The sequence below is a fragment of the Malaclemys terrapin genome, chromosome 10 (genome assembly GCF_027887155.1).
Source record: "Malaclemys terrapin pileata isolate rMalTer1 chromosome 10, rMalTer1.hap1, whole genome shotgun sequence".
NCBI classification, from domain to species: domain Eukaryota; kingdom Metazoa; phylum Chordata; order Testudines; family Emydidae; genus Malaclemys; species Malaclemys terrapin.
In genome coordinates this window covers 15,045,982-15,073,521 of record NC_071514.1, presented here as the reverse complement: position 1 = coordinate 15,073,521, position 27,540 = coordinate 15,045,982, and the positions used below count along the sequence as shown (strand labels likewise).

General features: G+C 45.9%; 1 protein-coding gene across 3 annotated transcripts in view; it reads right to left on the bottom strand.

The window, feature by feature from the left end:
- ABHD2 (abhydrolase domain containing 2, acylglycerol lipase) overlaps positions 1-27,153 on the bottom strand; it is a 65,570-nt gene extending 38,417 nt beyond the window's left edge. Inside the window, exons 1-4 of one of the 3 annotated variants that reach the window (XM_054042840.1) lie at positions 27,073-27,139; positions 22,635-22,735; positions 13,742-13,834; positions 10,619-10,819 (exon numbers count right to left, since the gene is read on the bottom strand). In XM_054042840.1, the coding sequence (XP_053898815.1) occupies positions 10,619-10,812 (194 nt within the window). In that variant the 5' untranslated portion in view covers positions 10,813-10,819; positions 13,742-13,834; positions 22,635-22,735; positions 27,073-27,139. Of the gene's footprint in view, positions 1-10,618; positions 10,820-13,741; positions 13,835-22,634; positions 22,736-24,451; positions 24,545-27,072 lie in introns of those variants that run through there. The other 2 variants (XM_054042839.1, XM_054042841.1) reach the window with 2 other exon arrangements.
- Between the last annotated feature and the right edge of the window lie 387 nt (positions 27,154-27,540).

The window sequence follows — 27,540 nt, the reverse complement described above, 5'->3', positions numbered from 1 at the left end:
GAAACATCCACTTATAGTGAAACAAGGGCAAAATAAACTGGATTTAATTTCAAAAGATTATAAATTTATCCATAAAAACAGGGACACGATACTTCGTATTCTTCATCCCCAGATCTCAAAGTGCTTTACAAAAAAAGGCACATAAAAGAGCTATGAATTACTGTAAGTTATATTGCCTCGTGTCGCAGGCTGGAATAACTGGAAAATAAATCCAGAGCCTCCAACCAGTATGCAGTAAGGTTACAACAGGGTGCAAGAGACCAACTATTTCTTTGTCCAAGTCAGAGGAACTGTGGGGTAAATTATTTCTATACATTATAGATGAATCTGACTAGTGAGTGGATGTAGCTAGTTAAGACAGGAATGTGTTGAGGGAAAGCGACTTGTTTTTCCTCTTTCTTGGTGTCATCAACTAGGAGTCAAATCTTTAAATGAACCCTAGCAAAGCTGGAGCATGTTTATGCAGGGGTGTTGGTGGTCGTTTTTTAATCTTCTAAGCTACCGCTTATGAAGATAAGAAATATCTTTACATTGATAAATCGGGTAGGAACGTCTTCCTTTCGGAAATCCCTTCTAACTCTTTAGTAGTACATCAATTATTACAATAACCACAAATTCTTACCTACTGAAGTTTTCAAGTTAAGCCAATCATGGACTTAAACTATAGACCAACTAGACAGGGTCTTAATTTGAACGGCAAGCTCTCTGGAGTAAGAGCCATTTTACTGAGTTTGTACAGGCCAGAGTACAACACGGTCTGACTGAGGCCTTGAGTGATACTGCAACACGAACAGGCCAACCACAACCACCAAATAGGTTCTGCTCTGTGGAACAAATGGTAACATATCAGAGCTATAAGAATCCAGTCAAAAGGTCACTTGGCTCTCCATTTTTTAGATAGGCCTTCACTAAAACACTTGAAGGCTTATTGTGAAGAATTATGCTGTCTGCTTCTCTTAATGGTGAGTTTAAAAAAAAAAAATCCTTGGGAAACACCCACAACACAATACTGTGGTTAAAGTCTATGTAGGACTGGCAAGGACAGTCCTGTGAGTACACATCTTTATTTATAGAATTGGTGTGACCTTCAGCTTTTACTATTAGTAAAATGACAAATGATAAAGGGGGGGAGGGATAGCTCAGTGGTTTGAGCATTGGCCTGCTAAACCCAGGGTTGTGAGTTCAATCCTTGAGGGGGCCACTTTGGGATCTGGGGCAAAAATCAGTACTTGGCCTGCTAGTGAAGGCAGGGGGCTGGACTGGACTCTATGACCTTTCAAGGTCCCTTCTAGTTCTAGGAGATAGTATATCTCCAATAAAAAAAAAAAAAAAAAAAAGGCAAGTCCATGTTATGCACTGTGGTTTATCACCACTGCTGCAGGAGGATATGTTAGCAGTGACAGCTAGCCAAGCATTATGTTCCGAAAGCGCCAGCACCCCCACCCTCTGCAAGACACAGAAACAGCCTACCCGTTTTCAACTTTATTCTGTACAACACTAAGAAATAGTAAGTCATTACAGGAAATATTTTCAAACTCAACCCAGCTGAACAGAAACACCTTTAATAGTACAGCATGAGTATCAAGTACTGGAAAAAGACAGCCAGAGTTTTGTTTAATATGGAGGATCAGGTAGTTGTTTAAGGACAGTATTCTGTACGGGAAAGAGCTACAACAGAAAGTTGCTCCCACAAAATCTCAACAGGCAACCAAAACAGAAGGGCACGTACCCAGGTAGATGCTTTTAAAGCCCATTAGAACTGAGCAGCACATGAAGGATATATGTCCTGAATGGCATGATGCAGAGAAACATGGGCTAGAGATCAGACCTACATAGTTTTGTTAGATTCCTTGCCTTCTCTCTAGAGCCGGCAAAATGGGTGCACCTGCAGAGAGGCTTGTTAGACATGACCCATTAGAATTCACTCAGGAGTCCATAGTGGGCCCATCATGGTAAGTCCTACCTGGTCGGAGACCCAGTTTTAAAACTGTAGCTCCCACCAACACAGTTAACATGATGTGTGGTCTTCCAGTGGGAATAGGAACTAAGATTTCCCAAACTGTACTACAGAGTCCAAGGAGATGACAAAGGCTCCTTTTAGCTTCTCCATCATGCAGCTGCAGTATAAACCAAAGGAAAAGAAATACCCTGAAAGCAGCTTCTCATTCTCCAGCCCAAACAAGCTACTCCAGTGTAGGACAGCATGTCTCTCCACTGTATCAAGGAGCATTGGCAATCTTGTGTACTGATCAAGAATGCTGTAGCATTTCAATAGGCTGTTTACAGTTTTATTTCTCCTTTTGTAAGGAAGGCTAGAGACACTAGAACCAAAGAAGTCTATGCTGGCACCTGCACAGTTTCTGAAACTTCCTGGCCAATACTCAAACTCTCACTTATGACGACCAGAGTGAGACTGGAGCAGCCAAATTTGAATCCAAGTCCAAAAGGTACTAAGTGCCGAACTAATGAGTACGGGGTGGTTTACCACAGGACCTTGCTCTGGCTCATCTAAAATGACCTCCCTGTTATGATCAAGTCTGCTACAGATTACTAATACCCTGACCAATGACAGACATCCAAGGCAGCACATTATAACTTCTTCCAGTAGATATCCTATAAATATCCTTTATGAAACTTTACACCACCCGCAGACACCAATGTATTTCAATAACTGACCACTACAAATCAAAGCTGACAAGAAAGCAAGTCTGGGATTGCTGGTTACCTACTATAGTAACTGACTTACATGCCCTGTCACTGATAGGTACATAGTGTTAAACTGATAACTAGCCTGAACTGGCTGAGTGCATGCACATCCTGTTATATAAACACCATTAGGATTTGTGAGCCTATTTTCAGCACCATATGCTTTGTGTTTGTATAATGGAAAGCCAACCCCATACATCAGTGACTGAGGCAGTAAACAGTCCCTCTGGGAGAGCAAGAGGAAAATATTTGTTAGAAATGGACATGAGTTGGTATTAATAGAACCAATACCAACAAATCAGTTTCCAGGTTAAGTTTTGGTGGCTTGCGGACAGAAGATTACAATTCTCAGAGTATGCTACTTTTTGAGTGTTCTGCGATCTACTTTTCTAAAGCAGCTCAAACAAAGCACACAAAACTATTCTATTTTTATTAGGAAGTGTCCGTGTTCAGATTCTCACACATTTAAAAATGGACATTAGATACTTTGTATTTCATGTGCTGTACATTTCAATTGAGGAGCTTAGTGCTTTACAAGCATTAACCCTTACATCACTTGGAGGTGTTACTATGTGCATTTACAGATGGGTAAGGAGGCAATAGAGTTAAGTGCTCTGCTCCAGGTTACAGCAAGTCTGCTACAGGGTCAAGACTAGAACCCAGGAGTCCTGTCTGCTAACTCCCATGCTGTAACTAAGAGGCTACACTCCCCATTCTTTCAGGGTGGGACTAGAGGGAGAAGTGGTCCAAGTTTAGGATTTTTGGACTTTCTCCCAAGAAGACTGATCTTGGAAACTTTATAGTCATTACCACTTTGAGAATTCTTTCCCAGGTGTCTGGCTGGTGGGTCTTGCCCAAATGCTCAGGGTCTAACTGACTGCCATATTTGGGGTCGGAAAGGAATTTTCCCTTGGATCAGATTGGCAGAGACCCGGGGCAGAGAATAGTTGCCTTCCTCTATAGCAGGGGTCTCAAACTCAATTTACCTTAGGGCCAGTGCCAGTCCTCAAATCCTCCCAGTGGGCCAATGTCACTCATGCTGCCCAGAACCTGCCTGAAGCTCTGGGACGGAGTTTGGGTGGGGGAGGAGGTCTAGAGTGCAGGCTCTGGGATGGAGTTTGGGGCTGGGGGTGTGTGGGGAGGGGGTGCAGGCTCAGGGAGGGAGTTTTGGGGCTGGGGATGTGTGGGGAGGGGGCACTGGCTCTGGGAGGGAGTTGGGGTGGGAGGGGGTATGTGGGAAGGGGGCGCAGGCTCTGGGAGGGGGTATGTGGGAAGGGGAAGGGGATGCAGGCTCTGGGAGGGGGTCGGGGGTGCAGCGCTTACTTGGGGCTCCAAGGTGGGGTGGGCCAAGGGGCCTCAGTGTGCTTCTGCCCCCAGGCACCGCCTCCACAGTGTCCCATTGGCCGCAGGGGCGCTCGGAGTGGGGGCAGTGTGTGGAGGCACAGCCCCGCCCTGCCCCTGGGCCGCAGGGAGGGGCCGGCAGTCACTGGAGCGAGCAGGCAGATGCCACTCAGCTCTGCTGCGCTGCCCCTGAGGGGGGAGTGCCCGGTGGCGGCAGGTGGGGCTAAGGGAGAGACCCGGCCCCAAAACTGCTCGAGTCCCGTGGGCCACATTGGAGAGGCTTGCAGGCCGCAGATGGCCTGCGGGCCAGGAGTTTGAAACCCCTGCTCTATAGCATGGCACACAGGTCACTTGCAGATTTAAACTCGTGTAAATGGTGGATTCTCTGTAACCTGAAGTCTTTAAATCATGATTTGAGGACTCCAGTAACTCAGCCAGAAGTTAGGTGTCTATTACAGGAGTGGGCATGTGAAGTTCTGTAGCCAGCAATGTGCAGGAGGTCAGACTAGATGATCATGATGGTTCCTTCTGACCTTAAAGTCTAGGAGCTTGCTTCCTATTCACTACCTAAGTAGAAGAGAAACTTACAGATGATTCAACCTCCCTGGAATGATTCAAAAAGTCTTGAAGGCTTCAGAGCCCTTAAATATTTAGCAGCAGAGATTCTGCATCAGCTCAGCTGGCCTGTTGCATATTTGGAGTCTTAGCTGTCGGATACAAAGCCAAAATGAAAGCTATTTGGGGAGCTTCATACTTATATTAGCCTTCCTGTGAAAAAAGCCACTGCAGACAGCAGAAATCTAGTCTGTGGAAGTTGTCTACAGAGACAGGAAGCACTTGCATTGCAAAAGGGGTTTCCCTCAGCTATGCTGCATCCTCAGTTTTTTGGTGTTTTTTTTTTTTTTTAAGTACAGTTTTATATAAACACAGTAAATTTCATAAGCTATATCCCCAAAAGCTTTATCATTAGAGGCAAGGGAGAAGTGTTCCTAGTCAAACCGACGAAGTGGAGTATCATGGTAGTCTTCTGGAGAACACGAGCTGCTGAATGAAAGTATGGTACCAACCATATGGAAGATTGGAAAGTCAGTGCTAGATGACCATAGGGAGAGGGGAGTGGAGAGAAAAGGCCTGGGCTCCAATCTCTCACAAATCCACAGTGGATTATTTATTAGCGTCCTGCTTTACCATCAGATTAGTTCACATGTCCCTGAGGCTGCCAAATCATAACTTCTCTTTCAATTAATTTGTCAACTGTTTGTGTTAGGTAAAACACTAAGTGTTTGCTGTCTTCTCCTTGACCACTGTTGGAGAATGGAGGGAGGAGACGAGCATAAGACAACTTGATATTTGCTCCATTCAGGAGGAGGAAGCAGCCAAAGGACAAAGCATGACAGTATGAAATAGTATTCTGGTGCCAGGCAGCATGACTAGGATATAAAATTACTACACAGGCAAAGGATAAAAGGGTAAAAAAACCTAGGCTGTATTCCTGGGTGTGCCTTCAGCATGTATTAAAAGGCTTTTTAGAGTCATTTTCCTAACCCTGGCCATATGAAACATGTTTGCAGTTTTAAATCCTTGATGAGAAGTCTTGGGGGGGGAGGTCTGGGAAGGAAATAGATCTCCTGTGGTTATCAGTCTCACCCCAAGAAACCAGAGAATGGATACACTGGTACAGCAAGAAAACCCACATACCAAAAAGCATAGCCCAGAAAAGGCACAACCAACACAAGATGTGCTTGTTTAGGTGAGAGTCAGACAACAGAACAAGTTATAGTTCTAAAGCAGGGGTAGGCAACCTTTCAGAAGTGGTGTGCTGAGTCTTCATTCATTCACTCTAATTTAAGGTTTTGCGTGCCAGTAATACATTTTAACGTTTTTAGAAGGTCTCTTTCTAGAAGTCTATATTACGTAACTCAACTATTGTATGTAAAGTAAACAAGGTTTTCAAAATGTTTAAGAAGCTTCATTTAAAATTAAAGTAAAATGCTGATCTTACGCCGCCAGCCTGCTCAGCTCACTGCCAGCCTGGGGTTCTGTTCACCTAGGCCGGCAGCAGGCTGAGTAGGGCCTGCGGCCGGGACCCCAGACCTGGGGGTGGGTGTTTCAGGGGTCAGGGCTGGGGGAGGGGGTGCAGGGCAGAAGGCTGGGATGTGTGTGTGTGGGGGGGGTTCAGGGATCAGGGCAGAGGGCTGGGGGGTGTGGGGGGTGTAGGGCAGAAGGCTAGGTGTGTGTTGGGGTGGGGGGGTTCAGGGCAGAGGGCTGGAGGTATGGGGGTGCAGGGCAGAGGGCTGAGTGTGGGGGGGGTTCAGGGCAGAGGGATGGGGCTGTGGGGGTGCAGGGCAGAAGGCTGGGTGTGTGTTGGGGTGGGGGGTGCAGGGCAGAGGAATGGGGGGTGCAGGGCAGAAGGCTGGGGTGCTCGGCTCATGGGGGTGCTCCCAGCCCCCTGCCCTGAGTGGCTCATGGCAGGGGGCTGGAAGGGATATGCCCTGTTCTACCCCCTTCCCCCAGGCTCCGTCCCTACCTCTCTCTGCCTCCTCTACGGAGCTGTGTGCACGCTGCCGCTCTTCCCCCTCCCACTCGCTAGGGCCATCAGCTGATTGTCCAGGGACGGAGAGGAGGAGGGGCAGGAAAGCACCACACTGGGGGAAGAAGCGGGGTAGGGGGGAAGCTTGGCTGTTGCAGAACCAAGCTTCTGCCTCCTGCCCCCGCAGGGGAGAACGGTAGGCGGGGGGGCTGAGGGCTGGGACCACGTCAGGGGAGCTGCGTGCCACTCAGAATCGGCTCGCGTGCCGTATTTGGCACGCGTGCCGTAGGTTGCCGACCCCTGTTCTAAAGGAACAAGAGGGACAGCAGGTTGCTAACTTAACTGAACTTGTTTGGAAGCTGGTGACAAAAGACAGGTGCAAATTTGGTCATCCCAGACAGGAGCGGTGCCAGGGTTTTTGGCGCCCTAGGTGGGGGTCCTTCCGCGCTGCCGGTCTTCGGGGCACTTGGGCGGTGGGTCCTGGAGCGAGTGAAGGACCCGCCGCAGAATTGCCGCCGAAGACCCGGAGCGCGGAAGGACCCCTCGCCGCCGAATTGCCGCCCCCCCCCCAAATCCTGGTGCCCTAGGTGACCGCCTAGGTCGCCTAAATGGAAGCACTGGCCCTGATCCCAGAGCACTGAGAGACTGACAGTCACTGATCAGGATACAGGAGCCTCAAAGCAAGAGACACTGCTGCTTAAATTATGACTGTTAAGACCTGCTGCTACCACAATATCGGTTATAAGGTATTTCCATTTGATGAACAAGACAGAGCCAGACAATGAAAACAGTGGAATGGTGGATAGGAGGGCAGATGGGGATTTTAGCAATGTACCACATCTAATTCCTTTCCATTGGCTGGGCCTGAAGAGAGTCCACAAGAGATTAGTGGAGATCTTGTAGCTAACTTATTTGGGGATCCTGTTACAAGCACCACTGGCATCTACCAGTCTCAGGTATCTAGCTGGAAACAGGCTCAGGCAACTATGAAGCTCCTCACTAATTCACTTAACACCAGCTGGACTACTGAAGGAAGGTACTAGGTTTACATCCCAGTTTGTGGTTCATGGAATAAGTCTGTCAAGAAAAAAATAATAGAATCAAAGAGGAACATGCTACAGGATTACACTTAGTAAGGCATTGAACATGAGTGGCATGTCTGATGAAGACACTCTGGACTCAGGTTTCTCTCAGAGTTGGACTAGCCACAGCCAAGTTTCTAAAATCAGATTCAGTAGCTTCTGTGTCAGATGCTTTCTGTTGATGAGTATAACTAAAGATTTTGAAAGTATATATGCAGCTGAAGGCTGTGAAGCTGGGACTAAACCAAACCCTTAGAAATCATTTCAGGCATTTCCTACAGAGTTTTACAAGACAGCATCCAAATTATTCTCTCATTTTTACCCACATGCGTTCCCTTTCCTGAAAGCTCCCTACGGCCAGTCGCTCACTCACTTTAATAATACCTGTTAACAGGACACTACTTTTCCAACATGTACACTGAATTTGAAGTTGTGGCTGTCTGGAAGCCAGAGTGTGATCTTCAGTTCACTACTATAGAGAAATAGCTGCACCAGTGGGGGATTTAACAGAAAGCTGAGTACAGACACAAAGGAGGAGAAATTGTGGCACTTTTTTTTTTTCTTCAAACATGAATGCAAAGTAAGCTTCATAATCAGCTTCCCTTATGCTCTAAAACAGCTAGTATTTAATCAAGCCTTACAAGATACTACAATGGAGTATGAGCACAAGTAATTTCCATGTAGTGTCGGTTAATTACTCTTGTGAATGATTTGCAGGCACATTTACAGAGATTTAAATATTTGTTTCCTGAAAGTATCTGGAAATGGAAGTTAAAATAAATCCTTGTCTATATGTATTTCATTCTTAAAATTAAAGACGTAAGAGAACCACAGTACCCCTCCCAAAGGGAGGGTATCTCCTTTTAGAGAAGAGTTACAGACTGAAGAGAGTCCCACTCAGATCAGAGTTTTGACACCATGGCTTCCGTGAGAACGTGGACGGTAAACAGTGCAATATTGCACCAGCTGTTACTGTCATGTTAAGGCTCTGTGGAAAATTTACTTCTGTATTTCCTCCAGTTATTGCAAAACAGAATCGCAACCTTTAAGTGTTGCATTATCCGTGTTCTTGATGTTTATATTCTAGAGGTGTCTTAGAAAAGGGAGGAGCTAGACTTTAACAAAGATGAAAGTCAGAGATAGACGGGGAAGACCAGTGCCCCTTGCAACAGCCTGTGTTGAGTATATCCACCTGGACCCCACCTTCCTCTGGAGCACTGAAGGTCACAAGTCATGTGCCTTCAGAACGGCTGATCAGCATAATCCTGTGTATGTGATCAGAGTCACTGGAGTAGAACCTCTAATCCCAGAGAGTATTTGTTAACATACTGTACTTGAGCAATCCATTGCCCCCTGACAAATATTTCTTGCAAATCTGGGAACAGATGGATGGTCTTGGGCTGCAGCGCTGGATTGGGATTCAGGAGATGTAGATTCAATTCTCAGTTTTGCCACAGGTTTAGTATGTGAATTTGGGAAGTCACTTAGTTGGAGCCTCAGTTCCCAATCTGTAAAATGGATAGAATACTTTCTTCCTCCCACCCTTCAGTCTGTCTCTTTAGCCTGTAAGCTTTTAGGACTCAGGCTGTGAACCGTTGTGTTTGCACGGCACCTAGCACAATGAGACCCCAAATCTTGGTTGAGGCTTTTAGATCCTATTGGAATACAAACAGTGTTCCTGCTATCATAGAAGCCATTAGACTTTTCACACAAATAAAAGTTCAGGTTAATTCAGTAATCCCTGAATTCTAACAGATTGAACCAGTCAATCAACACAGTATTTCAGAATAAGGACCCCAAGATATTTTCCGTTCCTTGTGTATAACCACTTAAGAAGCTTTAAACTGAAGTCAGTTTCCTTCCAAAGCCTCACACACAAGTTCATGTAGATTCTTCCTCAATGTAACAGGCCAGTATTAAGCATTTGATTTTACTTCTCTCTTGTTAAAAGTTACGTCGACTTTGCAGACAGCAGAGTAGGAAAAGTTTTGGCCTGATAACTGCAGGAGTGACCCTTTAAGGTAACTAACAGTTGCTAGTTTGACAAGCCTCCCTCTCAAAGAAGAACTGGCAAGAACCAGCATGTCATTGCTTTCTTATTTATTAGACTGCTATGAAAGAGATCTGCTTTGCTCAACATTTTGATGGTTTCACCCATCTCTGAAATGAATTGCAGGCACTCTGACAAATGGATTGAAAAGCTCTTATACTGCAAGTTCTAGAAGTGACAAAATGCTCTGACTCATTGGAGCGTAGGACGTTATAACAGATATTCCCTACTCCTCCCACAGGAGGAAGCATGTTGTGCTGGGCCCTACTCTTCCATACTGGGGAACACGTCCCAATGATGTAAGCCAAGACACTGACTGGGTCAAGGACTGCCTTTCCATGCATTTGTACAGCACACAACACAATGTGTATATGTCTATACTGCAGCTGAGAGTGAGCCTCACAGCCAGGTAGAAAGACTTGTGTTAGCAGAGCTCACACTAGCGTGCTAAAAAGAACTGTGTGGACATTATGGCACTGGCGGCCGCTCGGGCTACTATCAGAGCTTGGACCAGGCAACTGGGTGGGCTTGAGCTTGGATGGCTACCTTGAGCCTCCACCAGTGCTGCTACATTGGCCCAGCTATTTTTAGTGTGCTAGCTCAAGCCCTACTAGCACAAGTGTGACTACCCGAGCTGAGGGGTTTGCTCCCAGACATGCCCAATGAGGCCTGGATCCTGGGGACCCTGGGCAATACTGTAACAATCATTTGGAGGAGCTTTTTTTATGCCATCAAAAATAGGTCCCTGCCCTTAGTTCTGCATCTCAAAAGAATACCCTGCCATCTATTTCTACCCAGGTTTATGGTGTTCTTGTACAACTGTATGCAGTGGGTTGAGAATAGCTAAGCTCAACTTCTCTTCACTGTATAAAACAGTTCATTAGTTATAAGGCTGTATTTATCACTCACTCTTTGGTCAGAAGCGGGCAGGATTTGAGCAGGAAGCGCGACAGAGCGGTGTCCTGGTAAATGAGATCAGGAGGGGCAGTTGGGCTCTTTAGATTCAGGCAGCGAACGATGACATACAGAACAGCGGCGACTGCAGCCAGCTTCACCCCATCGAACACTGCTGGCAGCTCGGGGGTTTCCAGCATTGCATTCATTTTAAATCTAGAGACAAAGAAGAAGTTTAACCTTTTTGCAATGTATTGACATATTTATACAGCAAGTCAAGCTGCAGTATGAAATACAGAATCCCACTGACAGTGCTATAAGCGGGGGGATAGCTCAGTGATTTGCACATTGGCCTGCTAAACCCAGGGTTGTGAGTTCAATCCTTGAGGGGGCCATTTAGGGAACTGGGGTAAAAATCTGTCTGCGGATTGGTCCTGCTTTGAACAGGGGGTTGGAATAGATGACCTCCTGAGGTCCCTTCCAACCCTAATATTCTATATTCTAAGGAATGCTTCGCTGCACAAATAAATACTCCCATGACAGGGTCCACTCAAAACAAGTCACATCTGGAGTTGCCTTGCATTCTATGACTCTAAAGGGTCATCTCATGTAGCTCTGGTACAGACAGGGGGATCAGTTAGGGACGGAGATTTATTCCTATTCAGTGTTGCATTATGATTTCAGTAATGTGGGTCTCTTAAGCATCAAACACTGCCAAGATCCCGAAACCACTAGCTGACCGCAATGTCTCCAAAGAATGCCCAGCACAACTGAAGGTGTGAGTGGTGCCATGTTTTGGGAAGAGATGAGAAACCAAGACGTGCCCAATTTCTCCTCATAGTAGGTCAAGCCATAGTTCCACACAAAGTCCCTAGAACTGTCATACCACTGTATCACTCCACACCAGCTTGGAAGGAGCTAATGAGGCTGAGAAGGGGGAAGTTAACCAGGTAGTCCACAGCTGAGGGGAATTTGATGGACTAAAAAAATCCCCTGAATGAGGACAGAGCCCATCTGGAAAGGAATAGGAGGGGCTAAGATGGAAACCAGGAAGCTAGCAACAGAAAGGGGTTGCAGGGAAGCAGTCTGCAGTCACTCCTTGGGGGAAGGGAGATGTGTTTGGGCCTAGAGTTTTAATCTGCGGCAGGAGCGGCGGAAGCTCCCTAAAAGTGTGTGTGTGGGGGGACTATTGGCACCCACACTATGGCTCAGGCCCCACACCACCCTTTCCCCCAAGACCCCTTCCCTGCTCGCTCCACCCCACCCCCTCCTCCACCTCCACCTTATGGCCGGTAAAAAGTGTGAGGGCATAGCCCCCCCACTTTTAAAAGTGATGGGGCCATGATCCTCTGCCCCACCTTGTTCTGGCACTCCTGATCTGCAGTCACTCCCTGGGAGGAGAACATTTGGGCTGACAAACCCAGAGGGAACCCAGAAGACATAGGAAAGGCTCAGGATGGTGCAGATCTTGGCTGCTGATTAGAGGACCCCTGAGCTGGAACTGGGAGAAGAAGGCAGGCCTGAGTGTGCCTACCAGCCACTAGGGAATGAGAAGACTGCCTGGGACCCTTTGTATAGAAAGCCGAAAAGGTTTCCCCGGAAGGGAAAAACGCACAGTGACCTGGCCAGAGGGCCAAGCCACAAACACAGAGCACCCAAGTCAGAGAGAGTGCGAGAGAGCAGCAGGGCATGCAGCAAACAGCAGAAAGGAGTGTTGGACCGGCGTGGAGCTAATCCCCAGACATGGCCAGAAGGAAGCGCTCTAGCAGTGAGTGGACTCAGAGACAGTCTAAATCCTTCAGACTGCTTGAGGATAGGAACACTGGAATGTGTGTTTGGTAATGGGATACCTATTCTTTAGAAATACCAAACACCCCAGAGGAGCAGTCTGGGTCAGTGGATTTAGAGACAAGTTTGACATGATGACACTATCATGAAATAGCATCGAAGTAAACTCCTTCTCACACTGAACTACAAGATAGATTAGAGTAAACACAATCATGTTATCTGAACCCTCCTTATCGTTAAGGCTATGTTTTAGTCACGGGTATTTTTAGTAAAAGTCATGGACAGGTCACGGACAGTAAACAAAAATTCATGGCCCATGACCTGTCCATGGCATTTACTATAAATCCCTGACTAAATCTGGGTACTTGGGGGGGAGGGGGAGAGCAGGATCCCCGCTGGTGCTGGGTTTTTTTTGGAGGGGCTGGCAGGCTCCCTACCTGGCTCTGTGCATCTCCCTGGAAGTGGTGACATGTCCCTCGGCTCCTAGGCAGAGGCAGCATGCGAAGCCGCCTGGCTGCACCTACACCTATGAGCTGAGGGACATGTCGCTGCTTCCGGGGAGGCCCCCAAGGTAAGCACTGCCCGGAGTCCTCACCCCATCCTGTGCCCCAACCCCTTTCCCTAGCCCTGAGCCCCCACCCACACCCAAAATCCTGCTGCTGCGGGAGTTGGGGGGGCATGGTGGCCTGAGACTGCCCCAGCAGTGGCCAGTGCAGAAGTCATGGAGGTCCTGGAAAGTCACGGAATCCGTGACTTCCAAGACCGCCGTGACAAACTCGCAGTCTTACTTATTGTTGCCCAGGAACACAGGGATTGCCAGACTGGATCAGACCAGAGGTCCATCAAATCCAGTAACCTGACAGTGCCAACACCACAGACTTTGGAGGAGGTGCCAGAAACCATGCAGTGGACAGATATGGGATAACCTGCCCCTCATAATATCAAATATCCTAACTTGGTATCAAATGCCAACTGAGTTTATTTTTCCACTTAGACTTACTGTAGTTCTGCAACCAAGAGACGAGATTAGGGTTAAAAACCCAGAGCCCTACACAAACAAACACAAGGATCACACACTCTTCATCCCTCTGTATATGACAGAAACTATGAGAGTCTCCAACTTTGGCCTAGCCTCTGCTCCAGAAGCAGACATGCAACAGTCAGCCTCTATGTTGACATCATCGAAATGCAGAACTAGAAGGGACCTTGATTCTAGGTCTCCAGCTAGCTACTGTTCTGGTAAAGCAATCCATTTAAACAGAGCCAGAGCTAAGTGGGCAATTTTTCCCTTAGCCCTTCTCTCCCCACGCCAAATATTAATTCATCCAAATAAACGAGAGAAATATTTACCAGTGTTGCTTGTTCTTCAGAGCTAGAAGTATTCAGACAGTCCTCAAAGGATCCGAGTTTTACTGTTCAGATCGATGTTCTAGTAGAATTACCCTAAAATAAAACCACAAAGATCACATTACCACCACTTCCAGTAGAGAGATATGCAGCCTAACAGAAAGAACACAAATTACTGTGTAGAGGTCCCACTGCAGACAAGAATGTCGGCAAGCAAAAAGATAATGGTAATTAACTTGTGTCTGAAAGTCATGGTGACACAGTGTTACTCTGATATATCTGCTTCATGGAAGCCTTTTTTCAAGTACAGATTACTTTAGTTGATCTATCCTGCGTAGCAATTCTTGAACTGCACAACGTAAGTATTTTCACTGCAAAAGACAGATCCCACTTTCATTGAAGCACCTTGTAAATTCACACATGCTGGAAGTGAGAAGCACTTTTCAAATACAAGTCAGCCTTGCACTTGAGAAGACAGGACATTTGAGAAGTGGTACTGTGCAGGGATCAGACACATCTCCCAGGATTTCCTGCCATTGCAAGGGTCTACCAGGCCTCTTCTCAGCTTTCTGTAGACTGTACAGCACCAGCATTGTGGAACTGCTAACCTGTCAAACTGAAAAAAAAATCATTTCCATTGCTTTAACACAGGCTTAGCCAAGAGAACTCTTACTTTAACAGACAGAAGCTCATTTACAAACTCTGTTTGGCTTCCACACTTTTGGTATCACAACTTACAGCATATCACTCTTCAGCAAGATTGTGACAGCAATCAGGAGGTTCAGACATGCCCATTTAATTAACACTAGTATACACATGTGCCAACACTCATGGCAAAATCTGGTATGTCATGACATTGCATTAAGGCAAGTGAAAAGGATATAGCTTCAGAGGCCAGTCACTTATGCTTCACTATTGGTTCTTCTGATCCCCTATAGACATAATAGGCTAATTTGGAATCCAAGCTTCTGGAGAAGATAATCACAGCCCTGCCTTCCACCCTCCATGACTCAGCAACTCTGCATATATTATTTTAGAGAACATTCCATCAGCCAGGCTAGCCTGCACTGGGCTAACCAATGATATTTAATTGTCTTTACAGGAAAGCTCTTAAATTTGTATGCCTCCTATCCTCTCAAAGGAACTTCAGTGTACTTTTGACCAACTGTTGATAAGTTGGCATGTTAGAAGCCATAAGATATCATTAGAACTATATCTACACTGTAAGAAACAAGAGGGATGACAGTAAGTCAAGGGAAATTTAAGATGGTGACATTTTTTAATCCTTTAACCCACATTTCCATTAAAACAAGATTGCAGGGATCCACATATCAAGTGATTGTAATGGTTTCTCCATCACTTGGGGTCTTCAAATAGACTAGATGTCTTTCTAAAAGATGTGCTGTAGCTTAACCAGCAGTTAGGGGCTTGATGCAGTAGTTACTTAGTGAAATTCTATGGTCTGTATTATGCAGGAGGTCAGACTATATGGTCATGTCATAGAAATTTCTGTCCGTTCCAGCTGAGGAATAAGGAGAGCCGGACATAGCTAATCAAGCAAGGAGTCCCGGGAGGGACGATCCATTTATTTCAATTGCAATTGGGTTCGAGCTCATAAGTCAGCAAGAACAAAGAAAACACTTACACCAAAGCATTATATGCTGTTGACTATGATAATCTATCGCTTTATGATTGGTCAAAATTTACCATCATTACCATACATAATTAGCAAGCTACATGTATCTGTCCCTCTTATGACCCCTTATTGTCCATCTACTTGCCCCCTCCTCCTTGCTTATTTTGCAAACTAAGCAGTTAGCTATCTACAGGACGCAGGCACAGAAAGGTCCATTATCTCCAGGTTTGGAGTTTGGCTACATTTCCGTACGTGACAAATTTGCCCCCTGGCAGTTAAGTAGAATAATTTTATATCAGTCATAGTCTCGTTCGTTATCGGAATTAACCGGACAAATCGCTTAGTTGGTGGAGCGATTTGTCTGGTTAATATCAGTCATAATAAACAATAAGGTCTCATCTGGCCTTAAAAATAGTCTAGGAATTATGTGGACAGGCTTGTGTCATCCTGACCGTGCTTTCACAAAGTCGAAAGTGATGCTAGTGCAGCAGTTAGATTGTCTAAGTGCCTCCCTCTGACCTATGTACAGCAGTACGTCACACCAAGCTGAATGACACATACTGCTGTACATAGGCCCGAGGGAGGCACTGTAAGTGCCAGGGGTTTCTGTTAAGAAATAAGTCCACAAAAAACAAATATAGGACAGAAGTCTTTGAGACAATTTAGATGAGGATAAGCCAGGCAAAAAGTAGCAGAAATCAGTGAGAAAGAAACAGGCAGAAGTCAACAGGAGGCACCGCTGAACTAGAACAGTTTTTGAAAACATGCCACTGAGAGTAAAACAAAGTTGAAGGTCACTGCACACTCTGCACTAAATACTGGAGGTTATAGCAAGAATACTAGTTTTTAAAAGTCCGTTTGCTTATGTTCAGGCATACAGAATTAAGGAGTCAGGAGTAGATGTGGTTTGTGGGGGGTGGGGGTTGGTAATGCATTAAATGGTGTCTTCTGCATACAAATACCTGGCATTTCCACAGGGGACAAACTCCGCTCTTACTGACAGGTTACCATACGTCTCAATAGCAAGCTGTATGAAGGATTGCATAAAATGCAAGAAGAATACAACTGTACATCTGTTTCTTGCAGGCTCAGTAGCATGTGCATGGCAGGATATCAAACTCTATTTCAAATTTTATGCAATTACACGAAACGTTTGCATCCATAATCAGCACAAACTAGAACTTTTTGTTCTGCCTTTTCCTCAGAGATTCAAGTCAATTGACGATTCCGCAAAAAGGGTACCTGCCAAAAGCTGAAAGAACCCCCTAAGGAATTTCTGCTCATTTGGCAGGAAGTCCTAAGACGCATGTTCTGAGACAGACCCTGCACTTAGGGTCTCCTCATTTAGCACCTGTGAAGATAATCTAATCCCCTTGGAAATGAGACTACTCAAAGCACATTAACCAAATGTTAATGCATGTAAGCAGGGTCCCCACAGACAGACAGTAGCAGGCTAGTGCGGGATAGATTCAAATCCCAGCTTGCAAAGAACTAACTGCTTGCAGACAAGCCCTATGAGAGGAAACTGAACAAATCAAAGTTGCAGCACACAGTTCAGTGCTGAAAGACCACTCACAGCTTGTGCCAAAATCATGGCTCGAGGGAGGGATTTGGTTGGTCAATCAGTCCAGCCTTTAGAACAGAGGATCTGGCTCCTATCATGGTCTGACAGAAACTTCTCAGCTAGCACCTTTGGAGGATTTTGAATTCTTCATTACATAGCACACAAGCCAGATATTTCAAGTGTAGAGGTGCTGTAAGATTATGGGAGACTGTTTACATTGCATAAGGCACCATGTAGCTGGGGCCAGATGGACAGGAGTGTTCAGTAAGTCATCTGATTTTATGGAGAGCAGCTAGCATCCAAAGGACCCACCCTTGGAGCGGAGCACTTTGAAGAGATCTGCCCATACACTTTAGCGTTCTAAGCAAATTTACGTTTGAAAACTTTGCTTGGATAATTCTGTAAGTAGGGAATCTCTTTTGGCCCTGCTAATAGAGACCCTTTAAGTCCAGTTTGCAGCCAGAGCCTCTTGAATCTTTCTTCCCGTCTCCCAAAAGAAACTGCTTTGATTCTTCTTAGCAGCATGTTTCAACAGAACCATTTTAGATCTAACCCATCACAGGCAGCTCTTGCATTTTGTCCTCCTTGTTCCAAATCTGGAGTTTTCACAACCCATTTGACAGATTCTCTATAATATTAACTGCTGCTCCAATGAACTTTCCACAAAGGAGCCTCGCAGATTCCTGCTTGTCAAAAAGAAATATGGCAATTTCAGTACATTTAACCACAGGGTGTACAGGTCAGATGTCCACGGATACAAAACCATTAGGGCTCTGCTATTGCCTTGATAATGACTCTTTATCTTACAAAGCAAAGAAACTCGCATACACTGGGAATGTACTCAAGCACATTCCCAGCCTTCCCTATGTTTGCTCCCACAACTCAAAATACAAACATGTTCACGAAATAGCAGGGAACCAGGCAAACCAAACTAGTGCATATAAGGAGACTGCATTCAGAAATACATTCAGTATTACTTAAGAGTAACCTTTATCAAGGGATAGAACCATCATAATGCATTTTGCTGCATTAGGGTACATCCGCCTGACCAGCTCTCAGAATATGGAGAGCTATCTTATCTAAAACTATGATTAGGTTTGGAAACAAGATCTCTGGCGTGCAAGTGAGGTGTCATAGTGGAGACGTTGCTGAAGTCCTTTATGCATGGATCAGAAGATATGAGTGTTACTCTGCTTCAGGATAATAGCAGGTTGTTTGATTCACCAGACTAAAGCAGAACTAAGGCCCCTGCCCCATTTAATTGGCAACACTGAAGTAAGTAGAGGAAGGTTTCTAACCATCAGAGGAGTGAAGTTCTGGAACAGCCTTCCAAGGGGAGTAGTGGGGGCAAAAGACAAAGCTGGCTTCAAGACTAAGCTTGATAAGTTTATGGAGGGGATGGTATGATGGGATAGCCTAATTTTGGTAATTAATTGGTCTTTGATTATTAGCAGGTAAATATGCCCAATGGTCTGTGATGGGATGTTAGATGGGGTGGGATCTGAGTTACTACAGAGAATTCTTTCCTGGGTGCTGGCTGGTGAGTCTTGCCCACATGCTCAGGGTTTAGCTGATCGCCATATTTGGGGTCGGGAAAGAATTTTCCTCCAGGGCAGATTGGCAGAGGCCCTGGAGGTTTTTCGCCTTCCTCTGCAGCGTGGGGCATGGGTCACTTGCTGGAGGATTCTCTGCACCTTGAGGTCTTTAAACCAGTATTTGAGGACTTCAATAACTCAGGCATAGGTTAGGGATTTGTTACAGGAGTGGGTGGGTGAGATTCTGTGGCCTGCGTTGTGCAGGTCAGACTAGATGATCATAATGGTCCCTTCTGACCTTAAAGTCTATGAGAATCCCTTATGTGTGGAACCCCAAGAACCAACCTCCCCATATTTGTCCTTATTTTGTAGGGTAACTGCAACCTGGATACTTTGTGATTTATGGTAGATAACTTGCCTTAACAAAAAACAAACAAACAAACAAAGAAAAAACAGGCAACCTTATAGGTCTCACAGTAATTTATGTGGAAAAAAATACTGACCAACCCCTCCTCCAACAGGTGTGCAATACAGTGTAGCAAGTTATTTACCTAACATGCTACCCACTGGAGTGAGAGTTACACTAAGCACAAGGGAAATACACAAATCTCAGAGCACCTTACAACAGCACTCCATTACTGCACAGGCAGTCTCTTCAGTGCAATGCTACTTCATTAAAGCCCTGGGCGGGATGCTGCTGGCATCAAGTCACAGTTACATGAACCAACAAGGAAGTTATAATCTGATCTTTTAGGCCTATTAAACAGGACCTGTGTAACTATCTAGGAGGCCTGATAGGTTCCCTCACAGTATTTTTAAGAAAGCACAGTCATACTGTCCAAGCCTTATGTATATTGAGCCCTTCTCCTAGTAGGGAGCCTGACACTGTCAAAGTCCCCACATCAGAACTGTTTTCAGCCACGAGGACAGGAAGCAGGGCCCATCCCAGATGCTCTTTGGTCAGCTGCAGGAGTTGCTGCTGAGTGATAAGATACACTTCATCCCACCCAGGGCTGAGCGCTCATCACAGCTTTCTCTGCAAAGTAACTAAGAGGCAAAGTCCAAAAGCACTAGGCAAACAGGCCAGCCTCAACTATTATAAAATATAGTTAGAGAACGATACCTACACAGTCAACATTAGAGGGCTCAGTATCTCCCCGTGAAGTCGCACAGGGTTATTTGTGCAGTCTCCCAGCACTTGCAGGAAATAGTGCAGGAATAGTGCGCAGGGAATTCCATTTTCTGAGACCACGCATGAGAAGAGGAATCTTGCAGAGCCCTTCACACAAAGCAGCCAATGAAAACTAGCAGCACAAGTCTAGGGGAGCTCTTTAATTTTAAGTTTTATATTCATAAATTCAAAAACTAAAAACAAGGCAACATCATTTCAAGACTGACATAAGCAGAAGTACAAGGACCACTGTAAAGAAGCCCAACACACAGTCACAAGTTAAGAACAATACACAGAATGCTTCTGGCACATGCAGTTCTCAGCTTCTGGTGAGGACTGATCAGGAATGCAAGATATGTAAAGCCTTAAAGTCAGTCGAGAGCTCCATCCGTTGATATTTTTTAGGTTTTTAGAAAATGTCACCCTCCACACCCCTCTCATTCCCCCCAAAAAATTTCTGCAAAGGCATAAAGGGCAGTGAAATGCCAAACTCCCAGTGAAACTCAGTGAGTACTGTAATCTGGAAAGGTTCTTAGGTGCCTATTTTCCTCCCCAAAATCAGTTCACTTTAATACTTTTAACCTAGTTCTGCCTAACGAATCATGCATATTTCTCCCAGTATATGCACTTCAGATTTTAATGCATGTCTGAACAGCAACTAGAAAAATGGGATTCTGACTAGGATTACCAGGCCATACCATAATACAAATTTAATAAATCTAAACTCTGCACTTCTAGTTCATAACCCGAGACCCTGCCCCTACTATGAATCAAAGGATAAAAATCACTGCCACATCCCGTGACCCAACCAATTCTTGCCACAATTTCCCTACAGAAGGGCACATTCATACCATATTGCCAGAGGACCCCAAACTCCAGCCAGGCCAGAGACATCAGCTGGTACTATACAATGTGTGAGGGTTAGCACACATCCAGTACGTAGCTTATGATTGTAGATTAAGTATACATTAGAATTAGTTAAATAGTTTGCACTGTCGGTGTATTGGTGTGCATTACATTTCGTTATTTACACACACATAATGCCTTCCACAGACATTATGAGATGCAACCCCAACCCTCAAATTAGTTTTTTTTAAGGCGGAGTTTTGTCACAATTCTAAGAATGTTTCCATGTTTATTTTTAGTCCCAGTGTACACAAATGTATTTGGAATTGATTCCCGTGGAAAGATTGCAACTGAATCTGCTGTACTGAGCTAATGCTTTAGAAGTAGAAAGTGAAATCAACTACATTCCAGCTATTAAAGATTACTGGGTTTTTTTGAGCAGACAACCTGGAACTGTAAAAAGCAAACAGCTGAAATTGGGATAAATTGGTTAGATTTAATTTTCCTCATTCTTACAAATGTGACATGTAAAAACACCTTATTTAAGTGACAACAAAAGCTTTTTTATATAAGAGGAGTTATTGAAGGGTCTAGCATTCCTGAGAGCTCAATCCAAAGTGACAAAGAATGCTAATGCCCTGGATCGATCTCCCCACGATTCCACTTCCGACTACGTATTTTCATGCTGTTTAACTGAAGTGATGCAGATGCTGAAACAGAAATTTCTTAATGGTGTGATGCAACTTCAGTACCAGGCAACTATTCTACTATTGCATGTATGCAGTGACACAGGGGATAACACAGGACATCTTATGTTCGCTTCCTACCACTGCTGCTAGCACTAGCAGCACTGAATTTATGTTATCAATGGGAGTGCTACCCTGGAGCAAGTACCAGAATTGTAAGCACCATGTTGTACAAAAGTCCTTTGGGTAGTGTTAAATTGTGCTTAAAATGCTGCCAACTGCCTGCACTCCTCTTTCCATTAGCATTCCCACCATTGCTAACTCTGGAGACATACCAGCAACAACAGTGGCTTTTATTTATTTTTATTTTTAAGCAAAAAGCTTAGTTTAAACGGCTGTTTCCCTCCTTGTACGTTGACATTGAAATCGGTTGTCTGGTATTGAAGTTAATCAACCCTTTTAAATACATGATTAACTTATCCATCAGATGAACCTTTAACACTAGATTTGGCTTTTAAAGAAAGAGTGGGAAATGTTTATTTGTACATATGATCAGATTTCAAATGTTTGGAGATATTAAAACCGTTCATGAACATTTCAGATTAACAGCAGCAGGTGAGGTTTATTTTAACATTTAAGTAATGTTTTACATCACAAATACAGTGTATGCTGAATAATCTTTAGAACAAATCCAAAACCATAACTGAAAATAACAAACACTAACAGAACTTCAGAAAACCTTAATACTCCAAACAAAATATTGTCCCCAGAGCAGGTGAAACCACTAGACCTGCCACCTAAAGCAAAATTTGGTTAAAAGCTAATTCGGGGGTCGGCAACCTTTGGCACACGGCTCGCCAGGGTAAACACCCTGGCGGGCTGGGCTGGTTTGTTTACCTGCCGTGTCCGCAGGTTCGGCCGATCGCGGCTCCCACTAGCCATGGTTCACCGCTCTAGGCCAATGGGGCGGGGGGGGGGAGGGGGGCGGGAAGCGGCGGCCAGCACTTTCCTCAGCCCGCGCCGCTTCCCGCAGCCCCCATTGGCCTGGAGCGGCGAACCACAGCCACTTGGAGCCGCGATCGGCCGGACCTGCAGACGCAGCAGGTAAACAAACCGGCCCAGCCCGCCAGGGTGCTTACCCTGGCGAGCCGCGTGCCAAAGGTTGCCAACCCCTGAGCTAGTTTGTGCCCAGGCTGAGACTTCGTATGTCAAGATTTATCCTGGGTAAGTATTACTGGCAGTATTACTGGCCATTGAAAGTATTTATTATAAAATCCTAATGCCACCACTAAAATTAATCTGCAATCTTTTGTAAACACAAAAGAGGAACAGAAAGGCCAAGGGAGTAATTACTGGAATTCGCAAACTGTTTACTTACAATTATTAAATACAAAACAGGCCAGGTAGACAATGGATGCTACAAATCCCAGTCCAAAGAGCAACTGATTTTGTACTTACTAATTTCTAACTGCTTTGTTCATAGCTGTCTCCACCGCACCTGAGCGCCAGACACCCAAACCCCATCTTTTTCTACAACTTGGAACCAACTTGACTTGTACCTGCCAAGCAAATCCACAGTGTTATTCTGGTTATTCCTTCATCACTTCATCCCCCTCAACTATTACCTCCACCCACAACAGTGTTGATATTTGGGACGGTGTGCCCTTCAGGATAGGGAAGCATCTTTGAGGGTGCGGCTTTACCTGTCACACAAGTGCTTCTCCCATCTATGTTGCTTTACAGCAATCTTGGATTAGCTCACTAAATAGGAAGCCCAGATATCACCTGAAGAGAAAAGAGGGCTAGAAAAAGTTCACTCAGAAGCCAAAGCTCCATCCAGAAGAAGCTGTTTTTCCACAGTGGGGGATGGTGACAGAAGGGATATACAGCCACAGCCCTTCCTGTAAGAAGCTACTTCATCCCCAGGAGAAACAGGGAGAGCTTATCCCTCTCCAGCACCAGTAAAGTCTGGGGCAACTGCCATCCCCCACTGAGACTCAGTCTACACTACCAACTTATTTCGCCATAACTATGTCGCTCAAGGGTGTGGAAAATCCACATCTCTAAGCAACATTGTTATACTGACCTACCCGCAGTGCAGTACCTCCTATGTTGACAGGAGAGCCTCTCCCGTTAGCTATCACCACTCAGAGAGGTGGAGTACCTACGTTGACAGGAGAAGCTCTCCCATTGGTGTAGGAAGCGTCTTCATTAAGAGGGTGCAGTTGCAGTGCTGTAAGTGTAGACAAGCCTGCAAGTTACGCTCAGTGCAAAAAAGCTGCAAATATATCCTACAGCAGGATACGTATGGCAAGGGGTTATTAAAGAAAACGCAGATTCGAGCCTGTTGTATCCAGTTGCCTAAAGATGCAGCTTTCTGTCCTGTACCCTCACTAATAAAGCCTATAAGAGGATGAACAATGGAGCAAAATGAATGCATCTCTAGAGCCCTGCGCAGATACAAAATCTGTATACACATCTGATCCGCAAACATGGTCAGTGGATATCCACAGATTTGCAGGGCTCTATGCACCTCTACTGGACCAGGAGAAAAAGAGCAGTCTGCCCAAGCTTCCCTTGTGGTGTAGGAACCAAACCAGCATATAAGAACTGAGTTAAGGTTTGGCAAGGGGGGAAAAAATTGAAGGAAGCGGACCAAAAAACCAAATAAAAAATGCAGAATGAAGGTCTAGCCAAAGTCCAGCTGTTAGAAGTAGAGAAGTGGCAACCAAACATGAAAGAAAGTAGGTCTAATAAAATGAGGAAGGGTACAGTGAGAATTCTAAAATGGCTGCACTACTTTTTAAAGCCCATCTCACTGAAACGGAGTTATGACAATTAGGCAGTAACAGCTATTTAGATTAATAAAACAGCAATTGATAAAAAGTAATAAAATGAAAAACTGAACACTTTGTACCGGTCAGTTGATTCGATTAATAAGCCTGGCCCACAGGCATTTCTAGATCAGCAGTCATGAGAGGAAGGAAGCATAGTAGTCATCTTATATATAAAAAAGGGAAATAGCAATTCTGGTACTTACCATGACAATAGGACAACTATAACTTCAATCAAAACCAAAACAGGTAGTTATCTAGATGCCAAAGAAAGCGGGAACTGTGTATGCATAGTTGTTGGTTTAATAAAGAACTAGTCATTGCAGACAAGGATGAGTTTTTAAGAAAATATCTTAAAACATCAGTTGATGAAAGACATAGAACAGCTCTAACACATGAACAGCAGTACAATATCGGATGGAGTGTAACATGAAATCTTACCTGGAAAACCCAAACTGACTCGGTTATAGCACTGTCTCTCAGACTGACAACTGAACAGACCGCAAGTGGTAGTCAAATGACATCTAGAGTTGGCTACAGAATGCCAGAAATATGGCAGTGTTGTAGCTGTGTTGGCCCAAAGCTATTAGAGAGACAACATGGGTGAGGTAATATCTTGTATTGGACCCGCCCCCCCCCCAAAAAAATTGACGGTGAAGTCCTTAAAAACATAATTTTCATCATAATCTCTAAACTGCCAAGAAGACTGCTATACAGTCTCTGAAATCTAACCACCAGATACTGATCAAATCAGCAGAAAAAGAGGGTGCCATCGTAGTCCTCAACTGTGAAGACTATGTGAATGAGACCAACTGACAACTCTGACACCACCTACAATAAAGAACTTAAAGAAGACCCCACCCCACACCGCAATTTACCCATGCCTACCATAACATGTGGTGTACCTCATTCAGTGCATAATCAAAGACATTACCTCACCCATCTTGCCTCAGAAATATATCAGATAGGTGCTAAGAGTTGGCCAGGGAAGGAGGTAGCAGAGGGAAATGTATCCAGTAGATAGAATACCAGACTGAAGTGAGACCTGAGTTTTAGTTCCTAGGTCTACCACCATCAACTTGCGACCCGAGTCATTTCACCTCTATGCCTCAGTTTCCAAGCTGTAAAATGGGGATAGCAATACTATTCCACCCTTGCAGAGCACTTTGAGATCCTTGGATGAGGAGGTGCTATAACAATGCCAAATATTATTGGGGACGGGAGGAAGGAAGGGTGCAGCAGGGTTTCATATTATGCACATTTTTATTTAGGATCTTTATTAAATGACCTGGAAAGACAGATTATGGCTTATTAAGTTTGCTGATCCCAAATCAGAAGGGTATTTCAGACACCAGTGAGAACAAAGTAATAATACAAGGAAAACAAGAGATTAAAGGTATAAGCAGGAAAATGGAGATACAACTTAAGATAGCTACAACCTACAGAGTAAGGCAAACAATCCTTTTTTTCTAATGGGAAGGTGACACTTGGAAGGCAAGAACAGCTGAAGGAGACTTAGGGGTGATAGTGGACAGCAAACAAGACATGAGTTTGCAATGTGATATGGGTGCAATAGAGGGTAATGCAATTTTGGACTGCACACACAGAGGCATCACCCCACCAAACTGGGAGGCAACTGTCCCTTTATATAGAACTGAAATAACTGCACCTGGTAGACTGCACAGACAGATGCCAATGAACAGAAGTAATAAAAGTGATCCTGAGTTGAAGGGATTGAATTACAAAGAAAGAACTAAACACATGCAGCATAGCTAAATGGAAACAGGGGAAGGGAAGAGGACAAGACATGAGAACAGGTTGCAAATATCCAGAACACGTAAAGCCTCAGGAAGGGTGAGAATTTTTTGTCATGGGGATGGGAGAGGAAGAGCATGTTAAGAAAGGGAGAAAGCAGATGATGAATGCCAGAGAACATTCTGGAGGTCATATGCATCCACATGAGGCATGGGCTCTGTAAAGTACAGGTGAAAGCCTGTGATATTGGGGTAATTTTGGACTGGGCTGCACAGAGCACCAGTAAGTGTGCAATAAGGGCTATTCTTGCTCTGATGTGGGAGTGAAGGGCTTGTCATCCACAGAGGCAGGAGAGGGCCAAAGGGATAGGGGAGAAAGAGAAGGGTCCTTGATTCCTGCCCAGGTCCCCCACCCCACAGATGGCTGCAAGGAGGGATGGGGAAGACACCATATCCCCGCTGGGCTCCCCACCACTAGATGGATGTGGAGTGAGGACCTCAATCCCTGCCCAGCTCTTCCCCCCCTCTCATCATGGTCGGGAGGGTAGGGGGGCAGGGTAATGACACTCGATCCCTGTCCAGACCCCCCCCATCATAGTGTGTGTGTGTGTGGGGGGGGGGGGGGTAATGACACTTGATTCCTACCGAGCTCTTCTCCCCCCATCATGGTCGGAGAGGGGTGTTAATAACACTTGATCTCTACCCAGCTCTTCCCCCCACCCCATCATGGTCGGGGGGGGTTAATAACACTTGATCCCTACCCAGCTCTTCCCCCCATCATGGTCGGGGAAGGGGGGGTTATAACACTCGATCCCTGCCTAGCTCTTCCCCCGCCATCATGGTCTGGGAGGGGGATAATAACGCTCAATCCCTGCCCTGCCCTGCTCTCCCCCCCATCCTGGTCGGGGGGGGGGGTGACACGCGATCCCTGCCCTGCTCTCTCTCCCCTCCTATCATGGGCTGGGGGGGGTGACACGCGATCCCTGCCCTGCTCTCTCCCCCCTATCATGGACTGGGGGGGGGGGGGTGACACGCGATCCCCGCCCTGTTCCCCCATCATGGACGCTAGGGGGGAGGACTCGATCCCTGCCCAGCGCTTCCCCTCCCCCATGGATGGGGGGTGGGAGGGAGGCACTGAATCCCTGCCCGGCTCTTCTCCCCCCCCCCGGATACGGGACACTCGATCCCCGCCCGGCGCCCCTTCCCCTCACGAGATGACGGGGGGAAGGAGAACAACCGATCGCTACCCGTCTCCCCGCCCTGCCCCCGGGGTGTTATGGGTGGGGTCTCGGCCCCTGCCCACCTCACCTGTAGGCCCAGCCTGGTCTCTGTTCTCGACGCTTCCGGCACCAGTTCCCATCGGTCTGCAGCCGAGCCGGCCCTGCTACCAACTACCCCTTAGCAACCTCCCGTGCAATTCGATTGGACACTGGCCACGCCACTCTCCCCAAAAACCGGCTTGGGGTTGGCCAGTAGGCCGGCGTGGGGGTGGGGACACGCTCACACCCTGTAGCTGCTCAGCTGTTGGCTGCTTGTGGAGCAGTTGAGGCGGATCTTTGGATTCCGTTGGCTTTCAGTCACTGTCAGTCAGAGGTGGGCGGTGACGGCCATTGGCTTTATGATGGGGTGGGTGGCGAAAGGGAGGGGTAGGGGCTGGGGAAGCGGGTGGGGGAGCTGGCCTGTTCGTGAGTCACCAACACGGCCTGGCTTTTCTGCGGGCAGGGCTGGTCCCAGCCAGCCACCGGCCAGGCCCCATGTACCTGGCTCCCCACTGCT